At 47.8% G+C, this 26,115-nt stretch overlaps 1 protein-coding gene across 11 annotated transcripts in view; it reads right to left on the bottom strand.

The window, feature by feature from the left end:
* Window positions 1–26,115, bottom strand: part of FHOD3 (formin homology 2 domain containing 3) — a 415,781-nt gene that overhangs the window by 352,108 nt on the left and 37,558 nt on the right. For all 11 annotated transcript variants that reach the window (XM_064160772.1, XM_064160770.1, XM_064160768.1 and 8 more), the window contains exon 2: window positions 16,610–16,716. In XM_064160772.1, the coding sequence (XP_064016842.1) occupies window positions 16,610–16,716 (107 nt within the window). The remainder of the gene's footprint in view (window positions 1–16,609; window positions 16,717–26,115) is intronic.

The raw sequence follows: 26,115 nt of genomic DNA on the forward strand, positions 1-26,115 counted from the left end.
TGCTAGCCCAGCCACCACAGCCTCTGGAATAATTCTCCTATGGATCAGGGAAACCAGGTGCAACACAGGTCAGATGAGTTCCTTCTATGATTCTCTAACAATTATACCAGGAATCTATCCAGTGATTTGAAACTAACATGAAGCATATTTTCCACGTAATTCCTGTTGCTGTCCACAGTTTCTGTTAGTATGGAGACTCTCCTAATCCAAAGGAGGCTCACTGAGACTTTTGCCATGAACAAAGGAAAAGATCTTTTTTCCCAAAAGCATTGCTGAGCTGCAGCGAGCAGTGGAGGCAGGGAACAAAGGCTGAGAAGAGGGGATGCTTGCTGGGACAGCTGCATAAACTACTGGCAGGTTCTTGCAAATAACATAACAGTAAAGGCTGTGTTACGTATGAGATTTCACTGCCTGCACGTGGAAGGTTTCTACAGAACACTTCTATCAAGACAGTGACATGGGAGCCTGCTACCTCATAGCACTGACCTCTGAATTCCCTCAATATGAAGTTGTATTTCCCAGTCTCCATCATGAAATTGTATATAGCTAACTTTAAACAATTTCCATAAAGAGGTGTTCTTCACATATCTTTATTCATTCAATAAAATACCTAACAGGGACAGGGATCTGCTGGAGAAGGTCCAGCAGAGGGCTATGAAGATGATTAGGAGACTGGAACACTGCCTGATGAGGAGAAGCTGAGGGACCTGGGACAATTTAATCTGGAAAAGACAAGACTGAGAGGGGATTTAATCAATGTTTATAACTATCTGAGGGATGGGGGTCAGGAGAGAGGGGACAGACTCTGCCCACTGCTCCCTGGCATAGGACAAGGAGCAACGGATGGAAGCTGCAGCACAGGAGGTTGCACCCCAGCACAAGAGGGAATTTCTTTACTGTAGGGGTCACTGAGCACTGGCACAGGATGCCCAGAGAGGTTGTGGAGTCTCTCTCTGGAGATTTTCAAGGCCTGTCTGGATGTGTTCCTGTGTGACCTGAGCTTGATTGTATAGTCCTGCTCTGGCAGGGAGGTTAGAGCCAATGATCTCATTGGGTTCCTTCCAACCCCTGACATCCTGTGATCCAAACACGAGCAAGCATGAATGTCCTGGATACCCCAAATTGCCCTCACTGTGTGGGAGAAGAAAGTCACAAAAACCTGCTTCTCCCTAGCCCTGCCCTGCAGGCTTGAGGCAGTGCAGCAAAGGACCCTTACTGCATGTGGGGTGAGCTGTGCAGAAGCCCACACTGCAATCGGGCTGGTGATTGGCTGTTTTTGTGCCAGTATAAGTGGTAAATGGACACTGTCTAGAAACAGGATAAATAGAACAGGGAGCAGGGGTTCCCACCTTGATAGTTCCTGCCTTGAGAGTCCCCTGCCACTGTGAAGGACAGGCTCCTGCCGTGACTGGGCCATCCCTGCTCTTGGACAGCTCCTACCTTTTGAACAGCTCTGGATTTCTATCCTGTCCCTGCTCTGGATGGCTCTCCCCACTTGTGCACCCTTTGTGCAAACCAAGAAGCTTGGCAAGCCTCGGGTCCTTAGGGAGAGAGAGCTGGAGGCATCTGGACTGCCCTCTCTCAGACCCTATCAATAGCTAATTGCTGGCTGTCTCCCAGACTGGGGACCCTAGCAGTTTTGGCTCTCCCCTGCCGCTGTGAGGGCAGCTTCATCCCTCGACCATCCCACTCGGGAAGAAGTGCTGGAGACATTTCTGAGTTTGGTAGCTCTGCCACTCACCTAAGGGCTTCTGCAGCGTGGATCTCTATGACTGGATATTGCCTGCAGCCTCAGAAGGCTGCTCCTGCAGAGGAGGCCAGCAAGGGATCACTGCCGAGTGCCTGTCTCACCTCCCTGAGTAGCTTCTCCCTTAATCTTCTGCTCAGCCTGGTCAATAGTGGGGTAAAGCTGTGTTTATAGCTTAGCCTTTGCCATTGCCTGACCTCCTAACCAGCCAAACTTATCTACAGTATCCTTTGTCAGATATTCCTGATCCAACTGAGCCTGCTCATACACTAACCTGATTTTGTATCTAGTTAGGGGGCAAGGTTCCAGGAAAATAATTCTAATTTCTTATTTCCTGTCTGGGCCATGTTAATTCCCTGCCTCCAGGACAATGAAGGACAGGAGTTTGAGATATTTCAATCCGAAGTAAGAGCATTTGTATCCCTTCTCTCTCCTTGCACAGGTATGAAGTATGAAGGAAGAGTGGTTGGTGTTTTGCTTTTTTCTCTCTAAGAATTTGATTACGGGACCAGTTAAGGCAATGACACAAAGCACATCTCTTTCAGTGTCACAGATTACTGACTTGCAGCAGGCAGACTCATTTCCAACTCCTCTGTTGCAGAAAGAGCTTTCAGGACAGAGCTAGTCCTGGCATGTGTTTAGGAAAGAGCAAAGACATATGGAATACATACAAAGCTGATGTTCCTACGGGGAGATGGGAGGAGGAAAAAGCCTGGTGTTCTGAAACCTGTAAATCCACAAAGAGATGGATCCAGATACTATGTCCAAAACTTGATTTTTTAGGTACTGATGCAGATCCTATAGCAAAGGAACTTACTTCAAATCTCCAGCACAAACACAGAATCAGTCAGGGTTGGAAGGGACCGCAAGGATCATGCAGTTCCAACCCCCCTGCCATGCCCAGGGACACCCTACCCTAGAGCAGGCTGCACACAGCCTCAGCCAGCCTGGCCTCAAACACCTCCAGCCATGGGGCCTCAACCACCTCCCTGGGCAACCCATTCCAGCCTCTCACCACTCTCATGCTCAACAACTTCCTCCTCACCTCTAGCCTCACTCTCCCCACCTCCAGCTTTGCTCCATTCCCCCCAGTCCTGGAACTCCCTGATATCCTGAAAAGTCCCTCCCCAGCTTTTTTGTAGCCCCCTTCAGATGCTGGAAGACCACAAGAAGGTCACCTGGGAGCCTCCTCTGCTCCAGCCTGCACAGCCCCAACTCTTTCAGTCTGTGCTCACAGCAGAGCTGCTGCAGCCCTCTGAGCATCCTCCTGGCCCTACTCTGGACACTTTCCAGCATCTCCACATCCCTCTTGTCCCAGGGGCTCCAGAACTGGATGCAGTACTCCAGGTGAGGTCTCACCAGAGGGGAGCAGAGGGGGAGAATCACCTCCCTCCACCTGCTGGCCACACTTCTGCTGCAGCCCAGGCTCTGCTTGGCTTTCTGGGCTGAAAGTGCACACTGCTGGCTCATGTTGAGCTTCTCATCCACCAGCACCCACAAGTCCCTCTCCTCAGGACTGCTCTCCAGCCACTCACTGCCCAGCTTGCATTTGTGCTTGGCATTGCCCTGACCCAGATGCAGGACCTTGCACTTGGTTTTGTTGAACTTCCTGAGCTTGGCTTGTGCCCACCTCTGCAGCCTGTCCAGCTCCCTCTGGATGGATCCTGCCCTCCAGCCTGGCTGCTGCACCACACAGTTTGGTGTGGTCAGCAAACCTGCTGAGGCTGCACTCAGTGCCTCTGTCCATGGCACCTACAGAGATGTTGAACAAGACTGGTCCCAGGACTGATCCCTGAGGTGGAAGCTAATTCTACAAGTTTCGATTCGTACTGGCGGTAGCAGTAAAGGATCAGGAATCCTGAGGTCCAGATCATGGGCCTCACCCTTCCCCCTGCCCTGCTGCCAGGGGCCAGCTGCACAGCTGCAACCTGCAGGCAACTTGTGAAACCCTGTGTACACACTAGATAAAGGTTTGTCCTCTTCAGCTTCATCAGATCAGGTCAAATGAAGGTGACAGCAGGTTCCCACAGATCTTGTCCTTTTATTGCTTTTGACTGATATTAGCAAGTGTGCTGGTTTGAGCCGAGCTGGGACAGTTTGGTGAGAGGAATTAGATGCTAGGCTGTGAACAGGAACCAATGGTGATGGCTGCTGCACTCATAGGCTTGCTGAGATGGATAAGAACAAGAACACAAACAGAGATAAGGCAGTCTCTCTCTGGGCTTTGGGCTGCACTTCTCTCTCTCTCTGTCTGTGTGATTAATCCTTCTGCTTCCTAATGCCCCTGTCCAGCCCTCCAAACTAACCTTGAATGTAAGGCAAAGTCTGGGGTCAGGTAGAGGAGTGGGAGAAGATGGAAGGGTGGTTGGGAGCCCCTCCTGGGCACTCTGGTTTCTGGGAGGGCTGCTGTGTTTCTGCATTACCTTTACCTTGTCTATGTCTGTCTGTAGCTGTATAGACTGTAAACACCTGCTTGGATATTGTGCTAAGCTGTAAATATAAAGCTTCATTATTCAATTTCCAGTAGCTGAGCCTAGTCTGGGTGATTTTCTTAAGTGTAGGAGGCTGGGAACACCCAAACCACCACAGCAAGGAAAGTTTCCCAGCCTCAACTCCCCCATAATAAGCCTTTCACACTGTTACTAGGTTCAATCAGTAAATCACTCACAGCAAGGCTGCGCTACCAGTTCTTCATCTACTGCAATCCAGTGTAAGAACCTAACCACCATGGAAATCTAACACAAATGCTGTTCTGCACTGAAAGCTTTCAAAGCTTTCACACAAAGCCTTTCCCCCCACCTTTAGTTTCACATTTCCATTTCCATCTTCACTTGCACATGTGCTTCTGCAACGGGGTACTGTGCAGTCAGTCGCTTCTTAGTTTAAGCACTCCACCATCAGTGCAAAACAAGCTATTCCTTGATGAATGCCTCAAAGACTACATTTTTGCCAGTTCAAGCACTTGAGTCTTATCAGGTGTTCCCTAAAAAAGATCTGCAAGGCAGCACATACACGGTGAGGAAAGTATTCCTCAATCCGTTCTTAATCAGACAGCACAAATGCCAGCCTTTGCTTTCCAAGCTGTTAAGGTGTGTTTTAACTGCAGTTCCAGTCTGATATTCTTCCCCAGCAAGCTGCAGATTCAACAGATGCAAAGCAAAACAATAAAAAGGTGTTTTAAAAAGTTGTATAAAAGCCAAATTTTTTGAGCCAGAGCAGAGGGAGAGGAATTAAGAAGCGCTCTGGAAGTCACCTGAAAACAGTGTCCAAATGAATAACCTTTTTGAAGTTCTTCACAACTCATCACTCAACAACCTAACTGCCGTGCTCAAGCTCGTGGTATTCTCACAGAGTAATGGGGAGAAAAAGGAGCTCAGGAGGTAATTTTTAAAGGAGTTTTCTTAAAGGCTGAGATTCGCCTCCAGTACTCCTCAAACCGACAACAGGGCTAGTAGCCCTTTCCAGTAGGTGGCAGGCAGATGGAGGCAGCCACACACACTTGTTTCCAGATGAAGCCAGTGGAGCTTCTTACCCTGGCTCTAAAATCTTAGCATGAGGTCAAAGTGTGCCTACACCTTCTCATTACTTGACTCAGGGGGTTTATTCTCAGCACTCCCAGACACAATATAGCCACACAGAATCATAGAATTTCTTAGGCTGGAAAAGACCTTCAAGATCATTGAGTCCAGTCATTAGTTTCACACTGCCACCTTCTCTGCACCCCAGAGAGAAGAACCAGCAAGATCTCATGTCAAGGTTAATATTCAGTGTGGGGAGTCAGAGAGGTGAAGGAGCAGTGACAGAGCCCAGGAGCATGGATCTGTTCAGGCGTTGCAGTTTCATGCCTCTCAGCAAACCGACGAACAGAGAGACTTTAGCATTGTTACTCTTTCACAAGCAGTGCTATAATCTACTTACATTCTGCACTGAACTTTCAGGAGACTCCTGATTTCTCTTACTGGAATTTTCCAGTAAGCCTTAAACTGCCTTACTGAATCACTGAATGCCTTCTTCAACTCAGTCTTTACTGCTAAGACCTGGCCTCGGGAACCCCAGACACTGAAGGTAAAAAAGCAAAACTGGAGGGAGAACAATCCTCCACTAGTCAGTGTTAGAGACTGTCAGCACTAGAGATCACTTGGATGGAATAAAAACACATAAATGCATGGGCCCTGATGGGGTGCATCCAGGAGTGCTGAGGAAGATGTCTGTGCTGTGCCACTCTGCATCATTTTTGAAAGACCATGGAGAAGGGGGCTGGTGCCTGAGGATGGGAAAAGAACCAGTGTCACTCCAGTCTTCAAAGAAGGGCAAGAAGGAAGACTCAAGCAACTACAGACTAATCAGCTTCAACTCATTCCTGGAAAGGTGATGGAGCAGAGCTTGTTCAGAAGGCCATCTCTAACCACATGAAAGAAAAGAGGGTTATCAAGAGTAGGCAGCATGGATTGACTAAGGTGAAGTCTTGCCTGACTAATCTGGTAACCTTTACAAAGGCATGGCCAAACAGATAGAGGAAGGCAGAGCAGTGGACACCATCTACCTTGACTTCAGAAAGGCTTGTGATACAGTCTCCCATAACATCCTCAAGGCAAACTCAAGAGAAGTGGGTTAGATTACTGGACTGTGAGGTGGCTCAGTAACTGGCTCAACAACACAGGTCAGGGAGTTGTGATAAAGGTGCAGATTCCAGATGGAGGCCTGTGGCCAGTGGTGTTCCCCAGAGATCAGTGCTGGGTCCAGTTTTGCTCAGTATCTTCATCAGCAACCCAGTTGAGGGTATTGAATGTGCCCTCAACAAGCTTGCTGATGATACAGAACTGGGAGGGTTGGCTGGCAGACTGTGCTGCTAGCCAGTGAGATCTGGGCAGGCTGAAAGCTGGGCAAAGGTGAGCCTGATGAAGTTTAATAAGGACAAGTGTAGAGTCCTGCATTTGGGGACGAATAACAGCAGGCACCAGTATAGACTTGGGGATTGTCCTGCTGGAAAGCAGCTCCATAGAGAAAAACCTTGGAGTCCCAGTGGACAGCAAATGATCCTTGGAACAGCAATGGATGCAGCATTGGTCTTGTGGCCAAGAAGGCAAATGGCATTCACTAAGAAAAGTGTGCCCAGGAGGTCTAGAGAGGTTCTCCTCCCCCTCTACTGTGCCCTGGTGAGATGATACCTGCAATACTGTATTCAAGAGAGACAGGGATCTGCTAGAGAAAGTCTGCTGCAAAGCGACAGGGACCATTGCAGGACTGGAGCAGCTGTCCTATTAAGAAAGACTGAGACCTGGGGCTGTTTAATCTTAAGAAGAGAAGGCTGAGAGGGGATCTTATCAATGTCTATAAGTATCTGAGAGGTGGGTAGCAAGATAAAGATGCCAGCCTCTTTTTGGTGGTGCCTAGTGACAGGACAAGGAACAACAGGTGCCAACTAGACCACGGGAGGTTCCACCTCAACGTGAGGAGACACTTCTTTATGGTGAGGGCAACAGAGCACTGAAATGGGCTGCCCAGAGAGGCTGTGGAGTCTCCTTCTCTGGGACTTTCAAAACCCATCTGGATGCATTCCTGTGCAGCCTGCCTTAGGCAATTCTGCCTTGGCCGAGGGGTTGGGCTCAGTCTCTGGAGGTCCCCTCCAACCCCTAACGTTCTGTGATGCTGTGAAAAGTGTCCTACCTTGCAGCAGAACATGCACATGTGTATGTGAGGACATCAACCCAAATTCTATTTTGCACTGACAAACACTTCTCTGGATATCCTGCTTTCTGGGAGTCGCCTGCTGGCATCACCTTTGGCAAAGGCGTGATGGGAACAGGGCACATTGTCCTCAAGCTGCTTCTTTCACCACATCGATTCCACTTAGGAAATGGGCTCTGCATTTGCTGCTGAGCCATCAAGGCTTTTACTAGCAAGCAAAAACTACTGAGTGGTAGATGTGTAATAAATTACTCCTTTCCTGTGCTCACCCAACCCTTTCAAGAGAAATAGCCTCTCACACCAAGAAAGAGTTCCAAGACTGTGTTTCCTTCGGGTCTTGTGTATTTAGAGGTCTCCTTTCAACAGTGTTATTGAAAAATTAAATCACAGGCTCACAGGATGTCAAGGATTGGAAGAGACCCAAAGAGATCATCCAGTTCAACCCCCCTGCCTGAGCAGGACCATACAACCTAGCATAGATCACACAGGAACACATCCAGACAGGCCTTGAAAGTCCCCTGAGAAGGAGACTCCATAGCCTCTCTGGGGAGCCTGTTCAAGTGCTCTGTGACCCTCATAGTAAGGAAATACCCCCTTGTGTTGAGGTGCAACCTCCTGTGCTCCATTGCTCCTTGTCCTACGTCAGGGAGCAGTGAGCAGAGCCTGTCCCCCCCTCCTGACCCCAAGCTCTCAGATATTTATAAACATTTATTAAATCCCTTCTCAGTCTTCTCTTCTCCAGACTAAAAAGTCCCAAGTCCCTCAGCCTCTCCACATCAGGCAGTGCTCCAGTCCCCTCATCATCCTCCTAGCCCTCTGTTGCACCTTCTCCAGCAGATCCCTGTCTCTCCTAAACTGGGGAGCCCAAAACTGATGAGCCCAAACATTTTACTTGTTCAAACTGATTTAGTTGTGGCAATTATCAAGGCAGGAATTATAAAATATGTAGCTAATTTTATTTCCAGAAAGCCCTGCCCACAACTGTATACTAATTAGTTACATTTGGGTTCTAATTTGTTTGGACAAATCTTCACATGGACTCTTATGGGCAGTTCATTCATGTAGGAGAATCTGAAAACATGGAAAAATTTAGGCACAAAAATGGCTTTGCCTCACTTACAGACAGGCAGCCTGTAGCCCCAGGGCAAGGCTGTGCTGCTCACTGCAGCTGAGTAGAAATCTCATACTAGTCCCTGGCTCCTTTGTGGCAATGCTGGAACTGCTCGGCCATTGAGAGGCTTCTAGAGCTTCCCAGGCTGCTGGGAAAGAGGCAGACGATCTCTGACCTGATCCTGGCTCCTCTTGGCACAGAGGTTTGCAGAGCTGCAGGCAGGGTGATCACCTGCAGATGTGCAGAGGGCACCAAGGCAGTGGCACTTCTTGCCAGGTCGTCAGGCACATAAATACCTTCTCCTGGGAAACCTGAGGCACTTTAAGTTTCCAGGTAGTGCATGCTTAAAACATCAGGGCTAAGCTGGTCTGAAGCACAAGGCAGAGCAGAACACATTGTCCAAGAGCAGTGAGGCAGCAGCAGCAGGGCAGAAGCAGCACAGCTGCGTGCAGCTTAGCTCCATTTATGTTACTCATCCGAGTACAAAGGCTCCTTTGGCCACAGAATCAGCAATCAAAATGGCCTTTGCCAAACTGACCATGTTAGGTGACCCCAGGGTTTGCTCACCCTTATTTGGGCAAGACACCAAGGAGTATCAAAACACCTGTGGGTACCTGTTTACCACGTTGGGAGGAGACATAATGGCTCAAGCCTTTGTTTTCCTCCAGTCCCTGCTTGCCACATGAGCTGAAGGGTGGGGCAAGCCAGGACATCTCATAGGCCTATGAGCCTGCCAGGGCACAAACAAGACCATTTGGCACAAAGATGCTGGAGGTACACAGCCTGCAGGACACTCTGGTCGCTCGTAACAGAACTTCCAGAGTTGAGGCTGTGAAACTGTAAAACTTCCCTGAACATTCAGATACTGAATCCTTCATCCAGAGCTCAGCAAACTTACATGACTCTGATGAGCCTGGTAAAAAGGAAGGTGCTGAGGTAGCCTAATCCCAGAAAATCACAAGCTTTGAAGATTAAGAGCAGGACCTTGAAATGACCCAGAGAGAAAAAGAGAGACTAAGTGGTTGCTGTGGCCAGTCCCTCCCAGACAGCAGGCTGCAGCTAAGCCCCAAAGTCTGCAGTGAGATCTCCAGCTCAGGAGCGCTCCAGGTCAATGCCTTGATCTCTGCAGGAAAAAAGGTCCCAGCTGAAAATGGTCCAAAATTGAGTTAGGTTTGCTAGGAAGCTGGGATGGAGGAAGGCACTCCTGAGGGCGTTTGCTAGTCAGCACAGCTGTCTCTAGAGCACTCCTTTTTTCTGGCTAACATCACGCACGCTGCGTTCCCCCTGAAGTGAGTGTTACTGACAGGCATCAGGAAGCCACAGCACCAATCTCTAAAATTCTGCTTTTTCTTGTTCATCTTCCTATTCCCTCAAAAAAATGTGGGCAAGGACGGGATGCAGATTTCCCTCCAAACATCCACCACCACTGCAGACACCAAGTTCATTGCACTGCACTGGCTGAATTCCTGCTCTGTGCTGTAGGATGCCCTTTACCATTTTCACAGCACCATAACCTTCCCTTTGCTTTCAGCTCACAGTTCCCCAAAACGTCAGCTTCTTTGCTGCCTGGCCAGTATCTGCTTGTCCTCCAGGCAATTACTCCTAAATGCAAGGGTTTGTGCTTCACTGACCTGGATCCCCACTGCAGCAGAGCAAACGCTAGGATTTCAGGGCGAGTGATTTGGTATGTGCACATAAGTGAGATGCAATTAAATACCCTCAACCTCACAACAACTTAAAGCACTTTAATCAGCTTAAACTGTAACTCCTGCACTGCAGGTTAAGCACAAGCTAGGATTATTCAAGGGAAGTATACCACTCCTACCTACAGAAGCCCAGAAGCAGACACCCCAGGCAGTCATCCCCTCTTGCCTCTGCAGCAGGGCATAGGCCTTTTTGTGCTGAGCTGTGCTTCACTCTGCAGTTTCTTCCTTCCATCTGTTATCACCACTTCAGCCTTTTGCAGCTACCACAACCTGAATAACTTATCACAAAGGTAAGAAATCTCTTGGAGAGCAGCACAGAGGAGAAGGACCTGGGGATCCTGGTGGGCAGAAAGAAGACCATAAGGTGGCAATGTGCCCTTGTGGCCAAGAAAGCCAATGGCATCCTGGGGTGTATTACAAGGGGAGTGGTTAGTAGGTCGAAGGAGAGGTTCTCCCCCTCTACTCGGCCCTAGTAACGCCACATCTGGAATATTGCATCCAGTCCTGGACCCATCAGTTCAAGAAGCACAGCAAACTGCTTGAAAGAGTCCAGCACAGAGCCACACAGATGATGAAGAGAGTGGAGTATCTCCCTTATGAGGAAAGCCTGAGGCAGCTGGGTCTGTTCAGCTTGGAGAAGAGGAGACTGAGGGGTGACTTCATTCATGTTCATAGACACCTGGAGGTGAGTGCCAGGAGGACAGAGCTGGCGATGTCCAATGATAGGACAAGGGGACACGAGTGCAAGCTTGACCAGGTTCCACCTGTACATAAGGAAAAGCTTTTTCGCTGTGAGGGTGACAAAACACTGCAATAGGCTGCCCAGAGAGCTTGTGGAGTCTCTTTCTCTGGAGACATTCAAAGGCCACCTGGACACTGTCCTCTGTGACCTACTCTAGGTGATGCTGCTCTGGCAGGGGAGTTGAGCTAGATGATGTTTTGAGATCCCTTCCAACCTCTAATGTTCTGTGATTCTGTGAAAGCTGAGTCTGAAGGAGGGCTGCAGTGGGAAGACATCAAAGAAGGATGGGTCACAACAGCTACAATGGCAGCACCTAAGCTGGGCTGTCCTAGTGTTGCACTCGAGGCAGGCAGCTGAAATGTGAAAGCATTACATTTTCTATTGCCCCACAATTACCAGGGGGGCAACTGCAGCGAGCAGGGCAAAGACCATCAAAGGTGAAGGCTGCAAACTTACTGGTGCTGGACTCAATCCCCTCATCCAGATCATCAGTAAAGATGCTGAACAGGACTGGGCCCAGCACTGACCCCTGGGGCACACCACTAGTGACAGCTGCCAACTGGATGTGGCACCATTTGCCACCACCATCTGGCCTGGCCCTCCTGCCAGTGCTTGACTCACATCAGAGTGAATTTGTCCAGGCCATGAGCTGCCAGCTGTGACAGGAGCCAGAACTTTTCTGTACTCTGCTCCAGTTCAGCAGGAGTGTTATTATTTGACCATCCTTTAATGAAAAATAAATTAATCCAGTCTGGCTGCTCTAGAAACTACACACAGACCATGTCCAAAGCAAGCAGAAATCACAACAAGAGGAAGGTCATTTGCCATTTCAGGTGCAAACGCTGGCAGAAGATGTACCAGTGGTTCTGTCTTGCCAAGTTGCTTGGTGATGCCATTGTCAGGTACCAAAAGCAATGGAGTTAAAATTACTTAGAATTATTATGAAGACATCATTGGAATGGTCAACAACAACAATAAAACAACAGGCAGTAACATCAGGGAAGCACTGAAAAACAAGAAATAGCTTCCTGCATTTTACTTGTTTTCAAATAATTATAAAGTTAACCTGGAAAGAAAAACTTTCTGCTCTTTGCAGCAAATTCTCTCTGTGAAACTGAAGGCAAGATCCACGTCTACACTCTACATTCCTACTGCACAGCAAGGGAGGCTCAGTTTGGCTGTAGTGGCTGCTCTGTCTATAGAGAACCACAGAATCAACCAAGTTGGAAGAGACCTCAAGATCATCCAGTCCAACCTAGCACCCAGCCCTGGCCAGTCAACCAGACCATGGCACTAAGTGCCTCAGCCAGGCTTTGCTTCAACACCTCCAGGGATGACCACTCCACCACCTCCCTGGGCAGCCCATTCCAATGCCAATCACTCTCTCTGACAACAACTTCCTTCTAACATCCAGCCTAGACCTGCCCTGGCACAACTTGGGACTGTGTCCCCTTATTCTGTAGCTGGATGCCTGGGAGAAGAGCCCAACCCCACCTGGCTACAGCCTCCCTTTAGGGAGTTGTAGAGAGCAATGAGGTCTGCCCTGAGCCTCCTCTTCTGCAGGCTGCACACCCCCAGTTCCCTCAGCCTCTCCTCACAGGGCTGTGCTCCAGGCCCCTCACCAGCCTTGCTGCCCTTCTCTCAACACCTTCCAGCACCTCAACATCTCTCTTGAATTGAGGGGCCCAGAACTGGACACAGCACTCAAGGTGTGGCCTGAGCAGTGCTGAGCACAGGGGAAGAATAACCTCCCTTGTCCTGCTGGCCACACTGCTCCTGAGCCAGCCCAGGATGCCACTGGCTCTCTTGGCCACCTGGGCACACTGCTGCCTCATCTTCAGCTACTATCAACCAGCAACCAACCCCAGGTCCCTCTCTGCTTGGCTGCTCTCTGCCACTCTGGCCCTAGCCTGTAGTGCTGCTTGGGGTTGTTGTGGCCAAAGTGCTGAACCCTGCACTTGGCCTTGTTCAGTCTCATCCCATTGGCCTCTGCTCACCCATCCAGCCTGGAAAAGTCCCTCTGCAGGGCTCTCCTACCTCCAACAGCTCCACACCTGCTCCTAGCTTGGTGTCATCTGCAAACTTACTGATAATGGACTCATTCCCTTTGTCCAGATCATCAGTAATGAACAGGACTGTGCCCAGCACTGATCCCTGGGGAACACCACTAGTGACAGCTGCCAACTGGGTATTGTTCTAGAGACTTCTAGCAGAACTTTCTCCTCATTTCATTTCTAACAAAAATGTTTACCTTCCTGTGGTTACACAAACATGCTCCAAACTGGTGTATATGAGGAAGAGTTAACAGCAAAGCAGCCATATGCATCGCTCTAGCAGTATTTAAAACACTTCTCCACATAAAATAATTGTTAGACACACTCTAAATTTGTGACAAGTGTTCATCAAACAAAGCCAAGATGTGGGCCCAGAGGAGGGCCACAAAGATGAGAGGGATGAAGCACGTCTCCTATGAAGACAGGCTGAAAGAAGTGGGGTTGCACAGCCTGGAAAAGAGAAGGCTTTAGTGAGACCTTATAGCTACATTTCAATATCTGAAGGGCAGGCTAGGGAAGGACTCTTTAGAAGAGCTTTCAGTGATAGGACGAGGGGCAGTGGTTCTAAACTGGAGCAGGGTGGATTAGGCATAGGTAGGTTTGGCATAGGGAGGAATTTAGGCATAAGGAGGAGGTTTTAAAGTGGAGCAGGGTGGATTAGGCATAGGTAGGTTAGGCATAGGGAGGAATTTAGGCATAAGGAGGAGGTTTTAAAGTGGAGCAGGGTGGATTAGGCATAGGTAGGTTTGGCATAGGGAGGAATTTAGGCATAAGGAGGAAGTGCTTTGCAATGACAGTGATAAAATACTTGAACAGGTAGTCCAGGAATGCAGTTGAAGCCCTGTCCCTGGAGACGTTCAAAATCAGACTTGATGTGGATCTGGGCAGAATGACCTTGCTGGAGGAGTCCTTGCTGACTGCAGGAGATTTGGACAAGATGACCTTTGAGGATCCCTTCCAAACCAATGCAATCTATGGATCTTTGTGAAAGCAAAGGGCTGCATGTCCTCATGTTAACAATCCCTGGCCAATGTAGAAAGGAATAGACTTTTAGGATCATCAAGTCCAACCATTAACCCAGCACTGCCAGGTCACCACTAAAGCTTCTCTAGAGACTTTCAATGCCAACCTGGATGTGCTCCTGTATGGCCTGCCCCAAGAAATCCTGCTTCATCGGGGAAGTTGGACTTGATGATCTTTGGAGATCCTTTCCAACCCCTAACATTCTGTGCTTCTGTGCCTCCCTCTGGCATAGCTGCATTTGCATGAAGTCCATGCCATAACACACCTATAAAATGAATTACAACTTTCTGGTCTGATATAGTAACCAGCAAGGAAAAAATATAACAAGGACCATCCAGAGATATCTTAAATTCAGTCACCTAAGAGGCCCTGGTTTGCTCATCAGGTATCTTTAAGTGTGTATAGCTTCAAGTTCTGTTAAAACTGTGAAACAAAAGAACCAAATAATGTAAAATGGATAAAGTATTTTTACATTGTCAGAACTGTAAATCCTGAGGTGCTAATTCAGACCTATTTGTGTATCTCATTTAGTGGATATAGACCGCAGAAGCAATTCCTAGGCAATGAATGGAGCCCAGAACCTTTCCCTTCTCCACAAATGCAGAAGCCTTTGTGGTTGTTTTTGGTTGTTTGTTTTTTTCTGAGTTAAGTTTTTGAATCAAAGAATCATATACCCACTGCTCTAGAAAAGAACATACACAATCTCTTAAAATGTAAGCTTTCTTTATTGTACAATGAAAAAGCTACAATAGAGGGAACAGAGTTGTCCCTACTTCTGATACAGGCAATTAGTTTGAACATATAAATATCAATAGATTTGGATGTCAGTGTTGATTCAGACATCAAAATTTTCACCTTACTTTCAGTCCAAATCCATTCTCAGTCTAATTCTTAACTATGTATCCAAATTAATCTAAATTAATGACGAATGGTACTGTCATTTAGTCTCATCTGTGATGCCAGTTTAGGAAATAAACCAGAACGAATCACAAGATGTTAACTGGTTGCAGGCTGATATAGGCTGGATGTTAGGAGGAAGTTGTTGTCAGAGAGAGTGATTGGCATTGGAATGGGCTGCTCAGGGAGGTGGTGGAGTCACCATCCCTGGAAGTGTTCAAGAAAAGACTGGATGAGGCAGTGCCATGGTCTAGCTGACTGGCTAGGGCTGGGTGCTAGGATGGGCTGGATGATCTTGGAGGTCTCTTCCAACCTGGTTAATTCTATGATTCTATTCTAAAGAAGCACATTTTGTACATGCATTCACACAGACATCCATGGATTTTCACTTTCAGCTTCCAGCAAATGGTTTATGGAAAACCATCTGCGAAAGCAACATTTTCTTTAAAAAAGAACAAACAAAAAACAACAAAAAACCCCACCCAAACTTCCCACCAAATAACAGCATCCAAAAGAAACTGACAAAAAAACCCAAAACCACACAAAAAACCCCCCAAAAAACTCACACACCAAAAATCCACACCACGCCCCCAGGCTTGCTAAATCAGTTTCACACATAAACACATGGAGTGGGTGCAGAGAAGGGCAACGAGGCTGGGGAGAGGTCTGGCAAACATGGCCTGTGAGGAGCAGCTGAGGGAGCTGGGGGTGTTCAGTCTGGAGAAGAGGAGGCTGAGAGAGGACCTCATTGCCCTCTACAGCTACCTAAAAGGAGGTTGTAGTGAGGCTGCAGCTGGTCTCTTCTCCCCAGTTACTAATGCTAGGACAAGAGGAAATGGCCTCAAGTTGGATCAGGGGAGGTTTAGGTTGGATGTTGGAAGTTCTCTACTGAGCAGGTGCTCAGGCACTGGCACAGGCTGCCCAGGGAGGTGGTGGAGTCACCATCCCTGGAGGTGTTTAAAGGGAGAGTGGCTGTGGTGCTTGAGGCTATGGTCTAGTGATTGAGGATGCTGGGATGAAGGTTGGACTGGATGCCCTTCGTGCTCCTTTCCAACCATAGTGATTCTTAGTGCTGAGATGTTGTGCTGAGGGACTTGGTTTGGTCAAGGACTTGTCAGTGTGAAATTCATTATTTGACTCCAGGATCTTAGAGGTCTTTTACAATCTAAGAAATTCTGTGGCTCTGTGATAAAAAGAGAAATCAATAGAGGCCTTTTCTCTGACAGTATAAAAGGCAAACTTAAATCTCACAGCACAAAGAATCTGAATTTGTAGCTGCAGAAGCACCACTCCAATATACTCTGTACTGGCTATTATCATAGAAGAAAAATCTGAGTTCTGAGAATCAGCCACCCTCATGGACCAAGTTCCAAAGAGCTACACAAATGTAGTCTAGTTAAGGTATTCATCTTGACAGAATTCTTACAGCATCCAATCTTCTTCTAGAGAAAGTGTCAAAGTGAATGTAGCCAGGAAAGTCCTACCACAGACAGGGAGATGTGCATAAAAAGAAGGAGGGATTTTATCTTTTCTGTTCCAAATCTGATCTGAATGTGCCAAGGCAGCCACATACACTCTCTGTGGCTGAATGCTTCTGGACAAGTATGCTTATTTATCTGAATTTAGTAAACATTTACTTACCCAGCATCCTCCTGGAAGCCTTCCAACTCATCTCTTTGTTCTGCTAGGGTAGATTCTAGATCCAGATAGGTACCATTGTGAGACAATTGCAGGGTGCAGTCATCAAGCTGTAGAACAAAATTCAGCTCATTAGATTGCAGTAGTCATTCTCTCTAAATTGCCTTGCCATTTTCCAGGTCCCCAGACAAGACACTCCTGAAACAAACCACATGTGGGGAGTGGATAAGAAAATGGGTGCTGTCTGGCAACACAACCCCACGTCCATATTCACTACACCTGGCTTGATCACAACAGCACCAACACAACGAACAGAGAAATTTCAACATCTGGAGTAAGATCAGAGGGGTTGGCACTGTGCCTTTAGAATCCAACAAGGAAAGAGGAGTTAATGCAACTGTTACACAGGAGATGTGTGACTGCCCTCTGCTATCACAGGGCATTTCAACTCTTTCTGGGCCTACAGAATCAAACAGGTTGGAAGAGACCTCCAACGTCAGCCAGGCCAGCCTAGCACCCAGCCCTAGCCAGTCAACCAGACCATGGCACTAAGTGCCTCAGCCACACTTTGCTTGAACACCTACAGGGACAGTGACTCTACCACCTCCCTGGGCAGCCCATTCCAATGCCAATCACTCTCTCTGACAACAACTTCCTCCTAACATCCAGCCTAGACTTCCCCTGGCTTCAGCCTGTGTCCCCTTATTCTGTTGCTGGGTGCCTGGGAGAAGAGCCCAACCCCACCTGGCTACAGCCTCCCTGCAGGTAGTTGTAGACAGCAATGAGATGCTCCCTTAAACCTCCTCTTCTGCAGGCTGCACACCCCCAGCTCCCTCAGCCTCTCCTCACAGGGCTGTGCTCCAGGCCCCTCACCACCCTTGCTGCCCTGCTCTGGACACATTCCAGCACCTCAACATCTCTCTTGAATTGAGGTGCCCAGAACTGGACACAGCACTCAAGGTTTGGCCTGAGCAGTGCTGTGTACAGGAGCAGAAGAACCTCCCTTGTCCTGCTGGCCACACTGCTCCTGAGCCATGCCAGAATGCCACTGGCTCTGCTGCCCACCTGGGCACACTGCTATTTGTGAAGGTAGAAGGAAGGAGCAGCTGTTCCATGAGCTACTGAGCACTCTCTATGAGAAAGGACACAGCCAAAGGACAGTGCAGCTGGGAGCTGGCAAGGTGCAGGCAGAGTCAAACAAAAATCTAGATTTTCTAGTGCTCTCCTTTTAGGGCCAAGCACTATCAGGCTTTGGTTTGCTAATAGGTTTTGTTGGGGGTTTTGGGGGTTGCTTTTTTTTTTCCACAGGGAACTCATCACAGGAGAAGGTCTAGAATGATCCACCAGAAAACTCTGGCTGACTCATTTCACAGGGGTAACAGAAGAAAAGTCGAGGAAGTGTTAGTAAGTAACATGAGCCCCTCTCTCCCAGGAGATAATCCATTGTCAAATCAGAAGCAATGAGGAACACTGACTTCCCATGGCAGGGGAACAAGAAAACCTTCACCAAAAGGCAACTATGACAATGATGGTGTAAATACGTGTCCCTGTTGCAGAAGCCACTTTGGGGAGAGAATCTGCCTCCACACTTCGTGCCACTCTTCTGTGCAACTATGAAATGAGAAGAATAAAAACAGTCTTTGGTTCTTCTGGATTAGTTGCTTTGGAAGTGCAGCATAGGAGCTTTGTTATCATTAGCAAGAGATAAAGTGCAACTTTTGGCTTAGTCCACACAAATATGCTTTGCACTGTTTGCAGTCCGAGGAAAAAGTTCATCCTCTGCACTTCAAACTTGTTCCACCTTTTTCTTTCTTTTTCCCTTTCTTTCCTCCTGGGGAAGGAGCTAAGTCATCGAACAAGGCAGCAGTGTTTGACTCCTAAAGTGTCAAAGTAAGCAAAGAACCTCCAAGTGCAGCTCTCTGATACTAAAAACAACAACAGTATTGCTACTTGGTAACTTACTGGTTACAAAGGATATTACTAGGCTAATGTAAGATACACTCTTCCTTTAGAGAAGAAAGACTAAGTACTGCTCCAGGAAACTTTGTCCCCAGGGCTCAGTAAATCTAAAGAAATGCTGATATGTTCAAAGCAATGCAGAGAGGCAAACCACTACTGAGGTAAGTGCTCTGCTGTCACCGGAGATTAGATTTACCCACATCTCTCAAGTACACTGCATTACAAGGGAAAGGAACTGTGCTTTGCTGCTGTGACTGCAGGACCTGGAAAGCACAGCGAGAATGGGAAGTACTTCACCTACACAGCACACTCTACTTTTATTCATGTCATCTCCTTTGTTTCTGCTGAACATAGAATCATAGAATCAGCCAGGCTGGAAGAGACCTCCAAGCTCAGCCAGCACAACCTAGCACCCAGCCCTGGCCAATCAACCAGACCATGGCACTAAGTGCCCCAGCCAGGCTTTGCTTCAACACCTCAAGGCACAGCAACTCCACCACCTCCCTGGGCAGCCCATTCCAATGCCAATCACTCTCTCTGACAACAACTTCCCCCTGACATCCAGCCTGAGCCTGCCCTGGCACAACTTGAGACTGTGTCCCCTTGTTCTGTTGCTGGGTGCCTGGGAGAAGAGACCAACCCCCCTGGCTACAGCCTCCCTGCAGGGAGTTGTAGACAGCAATGAGCTCTGCCCTGAGCCTTCTCTTCTGCAGGCTGCACACCCCCAGCTCCCTCAGCCTCTCCTCACAGGGCTGTGATCCTTATCATCTTTGTTGCCCTTCTCTGGACACCTTCCAGTACCTCAACATCTCTCTTGAATTGAGGAGCCCATTATTGCTTGAGGAGTCATAGCATTCGTTCAGGCTTTAAAGCACTGTGCATTTTGCACTGTACCCATTAATAATGGTTTGGGTTATGGCAGAAACAGCAGTTAACATTTATTTCCAGTATTTAACACCAAGTCTTGCCAAAAAGATTGTTTTCCTTCTCTTGAATGTGCATACCAAGACATGTGGGGGACCAAAACCATACTTATAAAAGGAGCTTAGTACTAAGTCTGTGAACTTTAAAACCCTCTTTATATAGGATCACTTTGCTGCTTTGCCTCCAAGCTTCACTTGCACAGGTATTTGACAGGCAGCATACAAAAAAAGAGAAGCCTCTTGATGAGTTGTTTTTAACTGGTAAATTGCCTGCCTCGTTCGACACAAAGGATGGCTGGTGTTTGAGATTATTGCTTGTTAGTAACAAATCAGGATGCTAGGCTATGCCTCCTCTCGATGCTAATCCCCTGTTTATCTGCCAGGCATCACTTGTCCTGTCTCTGAAAAGCCCATGCAGTTCATCCATGGCATGCTCACTGAGCAGAGTTCACATTAGAATTCTTCATTAGCAGCCATCTGCTCTTAGGAGAACCGAAAGGCAGTCTGTAAGGACAGTCTTTTAAAGAACATAGAGCTTAGCTGCTTTCTATAACATAGAATCATAGAGTCAACCAGGTTGGAAGAGACCTCCAAGCTCTGCCAGCCCAACCTAGCACCTAGCCCTGGCCAATCAACCAGACCATGGCACTAAGTGCCTCAGCCAGGCTTGGCTTCAACACCTCCAGGCACAGCGACTCTACCACCTCCCTGGGCAGCCCATTCCAATGCCAATCACGCTCTCTGCCAACAACTTCTTCCTAACATCCAGCCTAGACCTGCCCTGGCACAACTTGAGACTATGTCCCCTTGTTCTGTTGCTGGTTGCCTGGGAGAAGAGACCAACCCCACCTGGCTACAACCTCCCTGCAGGTAGCCGCAGACAGCAATGAGGTCTGCCCTGAGCCTCCTCTGCTGCAGGCTGCACACCCCCAGCTCCCTCAGATGCTCCTCGTAGGGTTTGTGTTCCAGGCCCCTCCCCAGCTTCGTTGCCCTTCTCTGGACACCTTCCAGTACCTCAACATCTCTCTTGAATTGTATTATAGTTGTAAAATATTTGTATCATAGTTGGGTAATACTTGTATTATAGTTCATAAGGGGTTATGAGTTGTTTTTCTAGTTACACCCTCACCACAACACGTGCAACAGAATCCACACCAGCAGCTATCCAGAGAAGTTCTACAGCATCACATCACAATGAGATGTCTGACAGAACCCTGCACCTGATTCTTCACTGATGCCCTGCAGTGAAAGACTGTTCCTGATTTCCCTCCAGAGGATGTCTACGATCATCTCACCTGCACTTGTTTCCCTGATGCCCTACAGCAAAAGACTGTTCCTGAAGTTTTCTTCAAAGAGGGAAAAGACTTTTTCCTGAGTTTCCACAAGAACTGTTCCTGTTTCACTCTTCTTCTTCCATGTTCCTGTCCTGCTCGCACCTCACCAACCTGCACTGCACCACAGAAGCACATCACCTTGGGATACAGCCAGGGATCAAGATGGACTTCAAGAACTCTTAATCCATGGACACCTTTTCCTATCTTTGGAGACTGTTTGTAGGAAGGTGGAAGTGGTCTAACCAAGGGGTGGAATGTATAGGGTTAACACTCCAGGGGGAGTAACCCTGAACCTGACCCTAGGGCTCTTGACTCCTCCCCGGGGGGGGGGGGGTTGAACACCCCCAGGTGATGGTTAGCCCACTCCCCCCTTCCTGTCCGTAAAAGCATGGGGACTTCCTGTCCCTCTCTCTCTCTGCCTCACTCTCTCTGCATCTCTCTCTCCAACTCTCCGCATCACTCCACTCCCTGCATACCACCATACCATGTGGCCATCACCCACGAGGCAGCCAAAGCCACCATCACAAGCTCAGGTTGTGTTTGTCTCTCAAGTGGACCGAAAGACCTGCCAAGCTTGCAGATTTGCACAGAATGGTGCTGAAGTGGGGGACTGTCCAAAGGCAGAACACTGCACAATGGGAACTCTCTCAAGGCAGGGACCCCATGCCTCTTTCCTCACTCTATTTATGCCTTTCCCAGACCAAGTGTCCACTTGCCATATATAGTGGGTGCAAAGAACCCAGCCCACCACCAGCTGATTCCAAGCGTGGGCTTCCACGCGGGTCAGTACTCGTGGAAAAGGCGCATTTTGCCGTTCCCCCTTCAAGCCCGCGGAGGAGGGGCAAGCAGTTTTTTGCACCCTCTTCTTGCCCCATCCAAACCTCCTAGAGACAGAGTGGGTAAGGGGAGAAGGAATTTGGAGTGTTCCACAACAGCGCCACGTGCCTTACCATGCCAGCAAACTCCTGCAAGTCTGTTTTCTCCCCAGAAGGCTTTTCGGCAGATGAGCAAGGATCCAAATCTTTGGCTTGCTTTAACTCCTTTTTATCAAGGCAACAGTAAGCTGGCAGAGGTTGAGGGCTGGGAAGTGCCAGATGCATCATCTTGCCTTTTAAGAAAACCCAGTAGTACTACAAGCCATCAGAAAAACTTTTCTTACCTCTCTGTTCAAAGGCCACAGAGTAGTAGTTTTCAACAATCATGAAGAAACCCTCAACACACTGCCCTGAAAATCCACTCAGAACATACTTGGCACAAGCTTTTCTTATCACCAGTGTTAGTCAGCACCCAGTGTATGCAAAGACAGAGTCAATCCTCCTGCTCATTTTAGCTTCCATTTAAGTGATGGTAGGCACCATTCAAAGTCAGATAGTGACCAAAGATGGAATTCATATGGTGAAGGGCCCTACATTAGGAGAAAGGAAGGTGCACTTGTTCACTAGTGTCACTACAAATCACCAGAAACACTTGACTTGGCAGCTGCAGGTCAGCTCTTCACAGCTGCTAGACAGATTCTTTTGCTCATTTGCTTGCTTCCAAAACTATAGGGGAAAGGAATGAGAGAAAATGAGGCAAGATTAGAGTAATGCAGTAGCAAATCGCAGAAATCACAGAACTTCAGAGGGTGGAAGAGACCTCCAGAGATCAAGTCCAACCTCCCTGCCAAAGCAGGATCCCCTGGGGTAGTTCACTCAGGAATGCATCCAGGTGGGTTTTGAAAGCCTCCAGAGAAGGAGACTCCACAACTCTCTGGGCAGCCTGTTCCAGTGCTCCATCACTCTCACTGTAAAGAAGTTTCTCCTCGTGTTGAGAGGAAACCTTTTGTGTTCCAGTTTGTACTCATTGTTCCTTGTCTTATTGCTGCTGACCACCAAAATTGATTGGCCCCATCCACTTGACACCCACCCCTCAGATATTTACATACATTGATGAGATCTCCTCTCAGCCTTCTGCGCTCCAGACTAAACAGCTCCGGGTTTCTCAGTCTCTCTTTGTAGAGGAGATGCTCAAGCTCCCCAGACATCCTTGTGGCTCTCTGCTGGACTCTTTCCAGCAGGTTCCTGTCTCTCTTGAACTGGGGATTCCAAAATTGGAAAGCAAATGTCTGTGACAAACACTGATGTAGAAAGAAACTGATTTAGAAGGACCAACCAACTTTGCTAATAATCACAATTCAGAGATCTAACAGACCTGGAACTACAGCACCCAGTCTGGAAACAAGCAGGTATCTGTGAATCTTGACTCTGGAAGCTGCATGTCCTCTATAGGACAGCTTGTCTCTTGCTGAAACGTCTACTGCATCTTCAGCAATGTAAAGTAAAACAACCTTGGAAATAGATGGGCTGTGTGACCGTCAGATATGTCAGTATCTCGACTCCGGAGAACAGGAGGTTCTAGTTAAGGTTTTTGTTTAGCACAGGAGTTTTAATAGCATAGACATTGTTCTTGGTATTTGTTTCAGATAGAAATCAATAACTTACAGGGAACTGACAGTAGTGTCAGGTATTGAAGTGGTGAAGTAACAAACCCTCTTCAATTCCAGCTTCTGGTGCAGTCTCTGAAAACTCCTACCTTACTCAAATGTCTCAGCTCATCTTTTGTTTAAACATTACAGGGTGGTAATCGTTCTCATTACTGCTGGCATGCTTCTCATTCACCCACAGGATACTCTGCAAAGCAGAGCTGCCCAAAAGCAGAGCTCCCTTTTGGTCAGCTTTTCCCTTTCTAAATTCAAAGCTTCGTTTTGCTTTACATTACGAACCTGACATATTTTCACAACGCTCACTTCTGTTTGACCTGTTTCTAGTGCAGCTGCACTCCTATTGCCAGGGCCAGCCACTGCTCAGAAAAAGGATTGCCATCCCTCTTAGTTCTCGCAGAGTAATGAAAAGGGGGTGGTCTAACTGCATCCCACAGACCACAACACACTAGAGCAATTATCTGGCTTCACAGCCACCACTGACTGCCCTCTGGACAACGGCCTCCAGCTCTCCTATCTCAAGTGAATAGATGCTACCATTCTGTGCCACTCTTATACATGGGCAACGTGATGGAGAAAGACCAAAGCACCTAGCCCAGGAGTGACACCACAGGATTCGTGTCAGGTGGAAACTGTAACACTAATGAGAAGAAAGGAAAGCAGGTAGTCTGTATGTAAGTCAAATATTAGTGCCCAAAATTAATAGTGTACTCTGAAAAACTGCTCTCATCTGCAAGTGTGACAGCAACTCAACATACACTCACTGTCCTGATTGTCCCATGTTCCAAGCCGCTCCACTGCGATTGCTCAGAACAAAACTATCCTACTTCCGATACTTTCTTCCCTTCTTAAAGGCAGTTTTGTTCCAGAGTATTTCCTTTGAAATTCAATAATATTAACACTTCTGTGAGGTCAGAGCTTTCAAAATAAGGTCAGGCACGCTCTGTATATAGGATGTTTATGGAGATGGCAGCTCACTCATCCACGCTCAGTAATGTCCACAAGGTAATCTTTGGCATTCACTTAAAGGATAGAGGAGAAGAAAAGAATTATAAATCTGTAAGTCTACATTTGAAGAAAGTACTCCTCAATTCTTCAGCTCCTGAGGAGTGACTGGCACAGCTTGTGGGTGCACTCATTAATGCCAATTCACTTCTGGTTTACTTTTAGCACAGCAATTGCCATTGTCAAGCTCCTTCCCAAGCTTTGTAACCTTAGCTGTGCCTAAGTGCAATTGCATTGATGGACACTTTGCAGGTTCGTGTGATCTGGCACAGGGCTGGGGGAACACCATTATGTTAAAAGGAACTGACATTCTGGTATTAGAAAGCAATGCATTTGGGATGTAGGCTGCACTCCTGGACTGAAATAACAGCTTTTTATCTCTGGCCTGGTAGATGCCACAAAACACTCCTCAGCTAACACAGAAATCTTAAATCCTCAACAGCCACTGGAACAATATATTGCCAATAAAAATATTCTGCTTAAATAACAAAAAACACTGAAAACAAACACAGAAAGCTGTTACATTAATATTATGGGTTTGACTTAAGAATAACAGAAGGAAGTTCAGAGTTCAAGATTCTGAAATTGCTCTTTCAGGGGCCTCTGAAATACAGGCAATGCAAGGCAGTGAGAACCAAGCACACAGATGCCTATCTGTGGCTATTCTTAGACAATTATGTCACCAACTGACAGACCTTTTGCTTCATGATTCCCTTTAACACAGTGCTCCACAGGGAGCAATTCAGAGTTTACTAGAGTATCTGAGGCCAAATATGACACTGTGGCTTCCACCAGCAGCCACAGAGACACTCTTATCACAGGGGTGCTCGAGAACGTCAGCGAGAGCGTTAAAAAAAGACAGAGCAATTTATCTAGAGATGGGGGCTGCTGCCCTGCTCAATGTGAACTTTAAGAATCATGAAACTAATTTAATTTCTGTATAAAACTGTGCAGAATTCCATGCTGCATGGGGACCTAACACATTTATTCTCTGTTGCTGAACTAAATTATTTGAAGTTAAAACAGTTCAACTTGAAACAACATGCACACCAAAACTTAACAAAGGTAAACTGTTTAGCCCAAAAACTCCCAGTTCTTTCACCCAGAAAACCTAATACATTTTCTAGATTTCCCACAGCAAAAAACAATGAAACCTGGGCAGTGAGTGGCTGGAGAGCAGCCCTTAAGAGAGGGACTTGGAGGTGCTGCTGGACAAGAAGCTCACCATGAGCTAGCAGTGTGCACTTGCAGCCCAGACAGCCAACCAGATCCTAGGCTGCAGCAGGAGAAGTGTGGCCAGCAAGTTGAGGGAAGTGATTCTCCCCCTCTACTGTGCTCTGCTGAGACCCCACCTGGAGTACTGCATCCAATTCTGGAGCCTCTATTACAAGAGGGATGTGGAGATGCTGGAGTGTGTCCAGAGCAGGGCCAGGAGGATGCTCAGAGGGCTGCAGCAGCTCTGCTGTGAGCACAGACTGAAAGAGTTGGGGCTGTGCAGGCTGCAGAAGAGGAGGCTCCCAGGCGACCTTCTTGTGGCCTTCCAGGATCTGAGAGGGGCTATCAGAGTGACCTAATGTCACCCTGCCTACTCTCCTTATTTTCAGACTGCAGTTCTGCTCAAACCCCAGCAGGGGCTGGAGGATGTGATCTTTGAACATTGACCAGCTTTGCTGGGCCCCCTTTCCTTCCAGAGTTTTTTCCCATGGCACCCTGCCAAGGCGGTCCCTGATGAGGTTGGAGTCTGCTCTTCTGAAGTCCCGAGCATTGACTTTGCTATGCACCCTCCTTGATGCCTTGAGGATCTTTACC

This window comes from Pogoniulus pusillus, chromosome 21 (genome assembly GCF_015220805.1).
Source record: "Pogoniulus pusillus isolate bPogPus1 chromosome 21, bPogPus1.pri, whole genome shotgun sequence".
In the NCBI taxonomy this organism is placed as follows: domain Eukaryota; kingdom Metazoa; phylum Chordata; class Aves; order Piciformes; family Lybiidae; genus Pogoniulus; species Pogoniulus pusillus.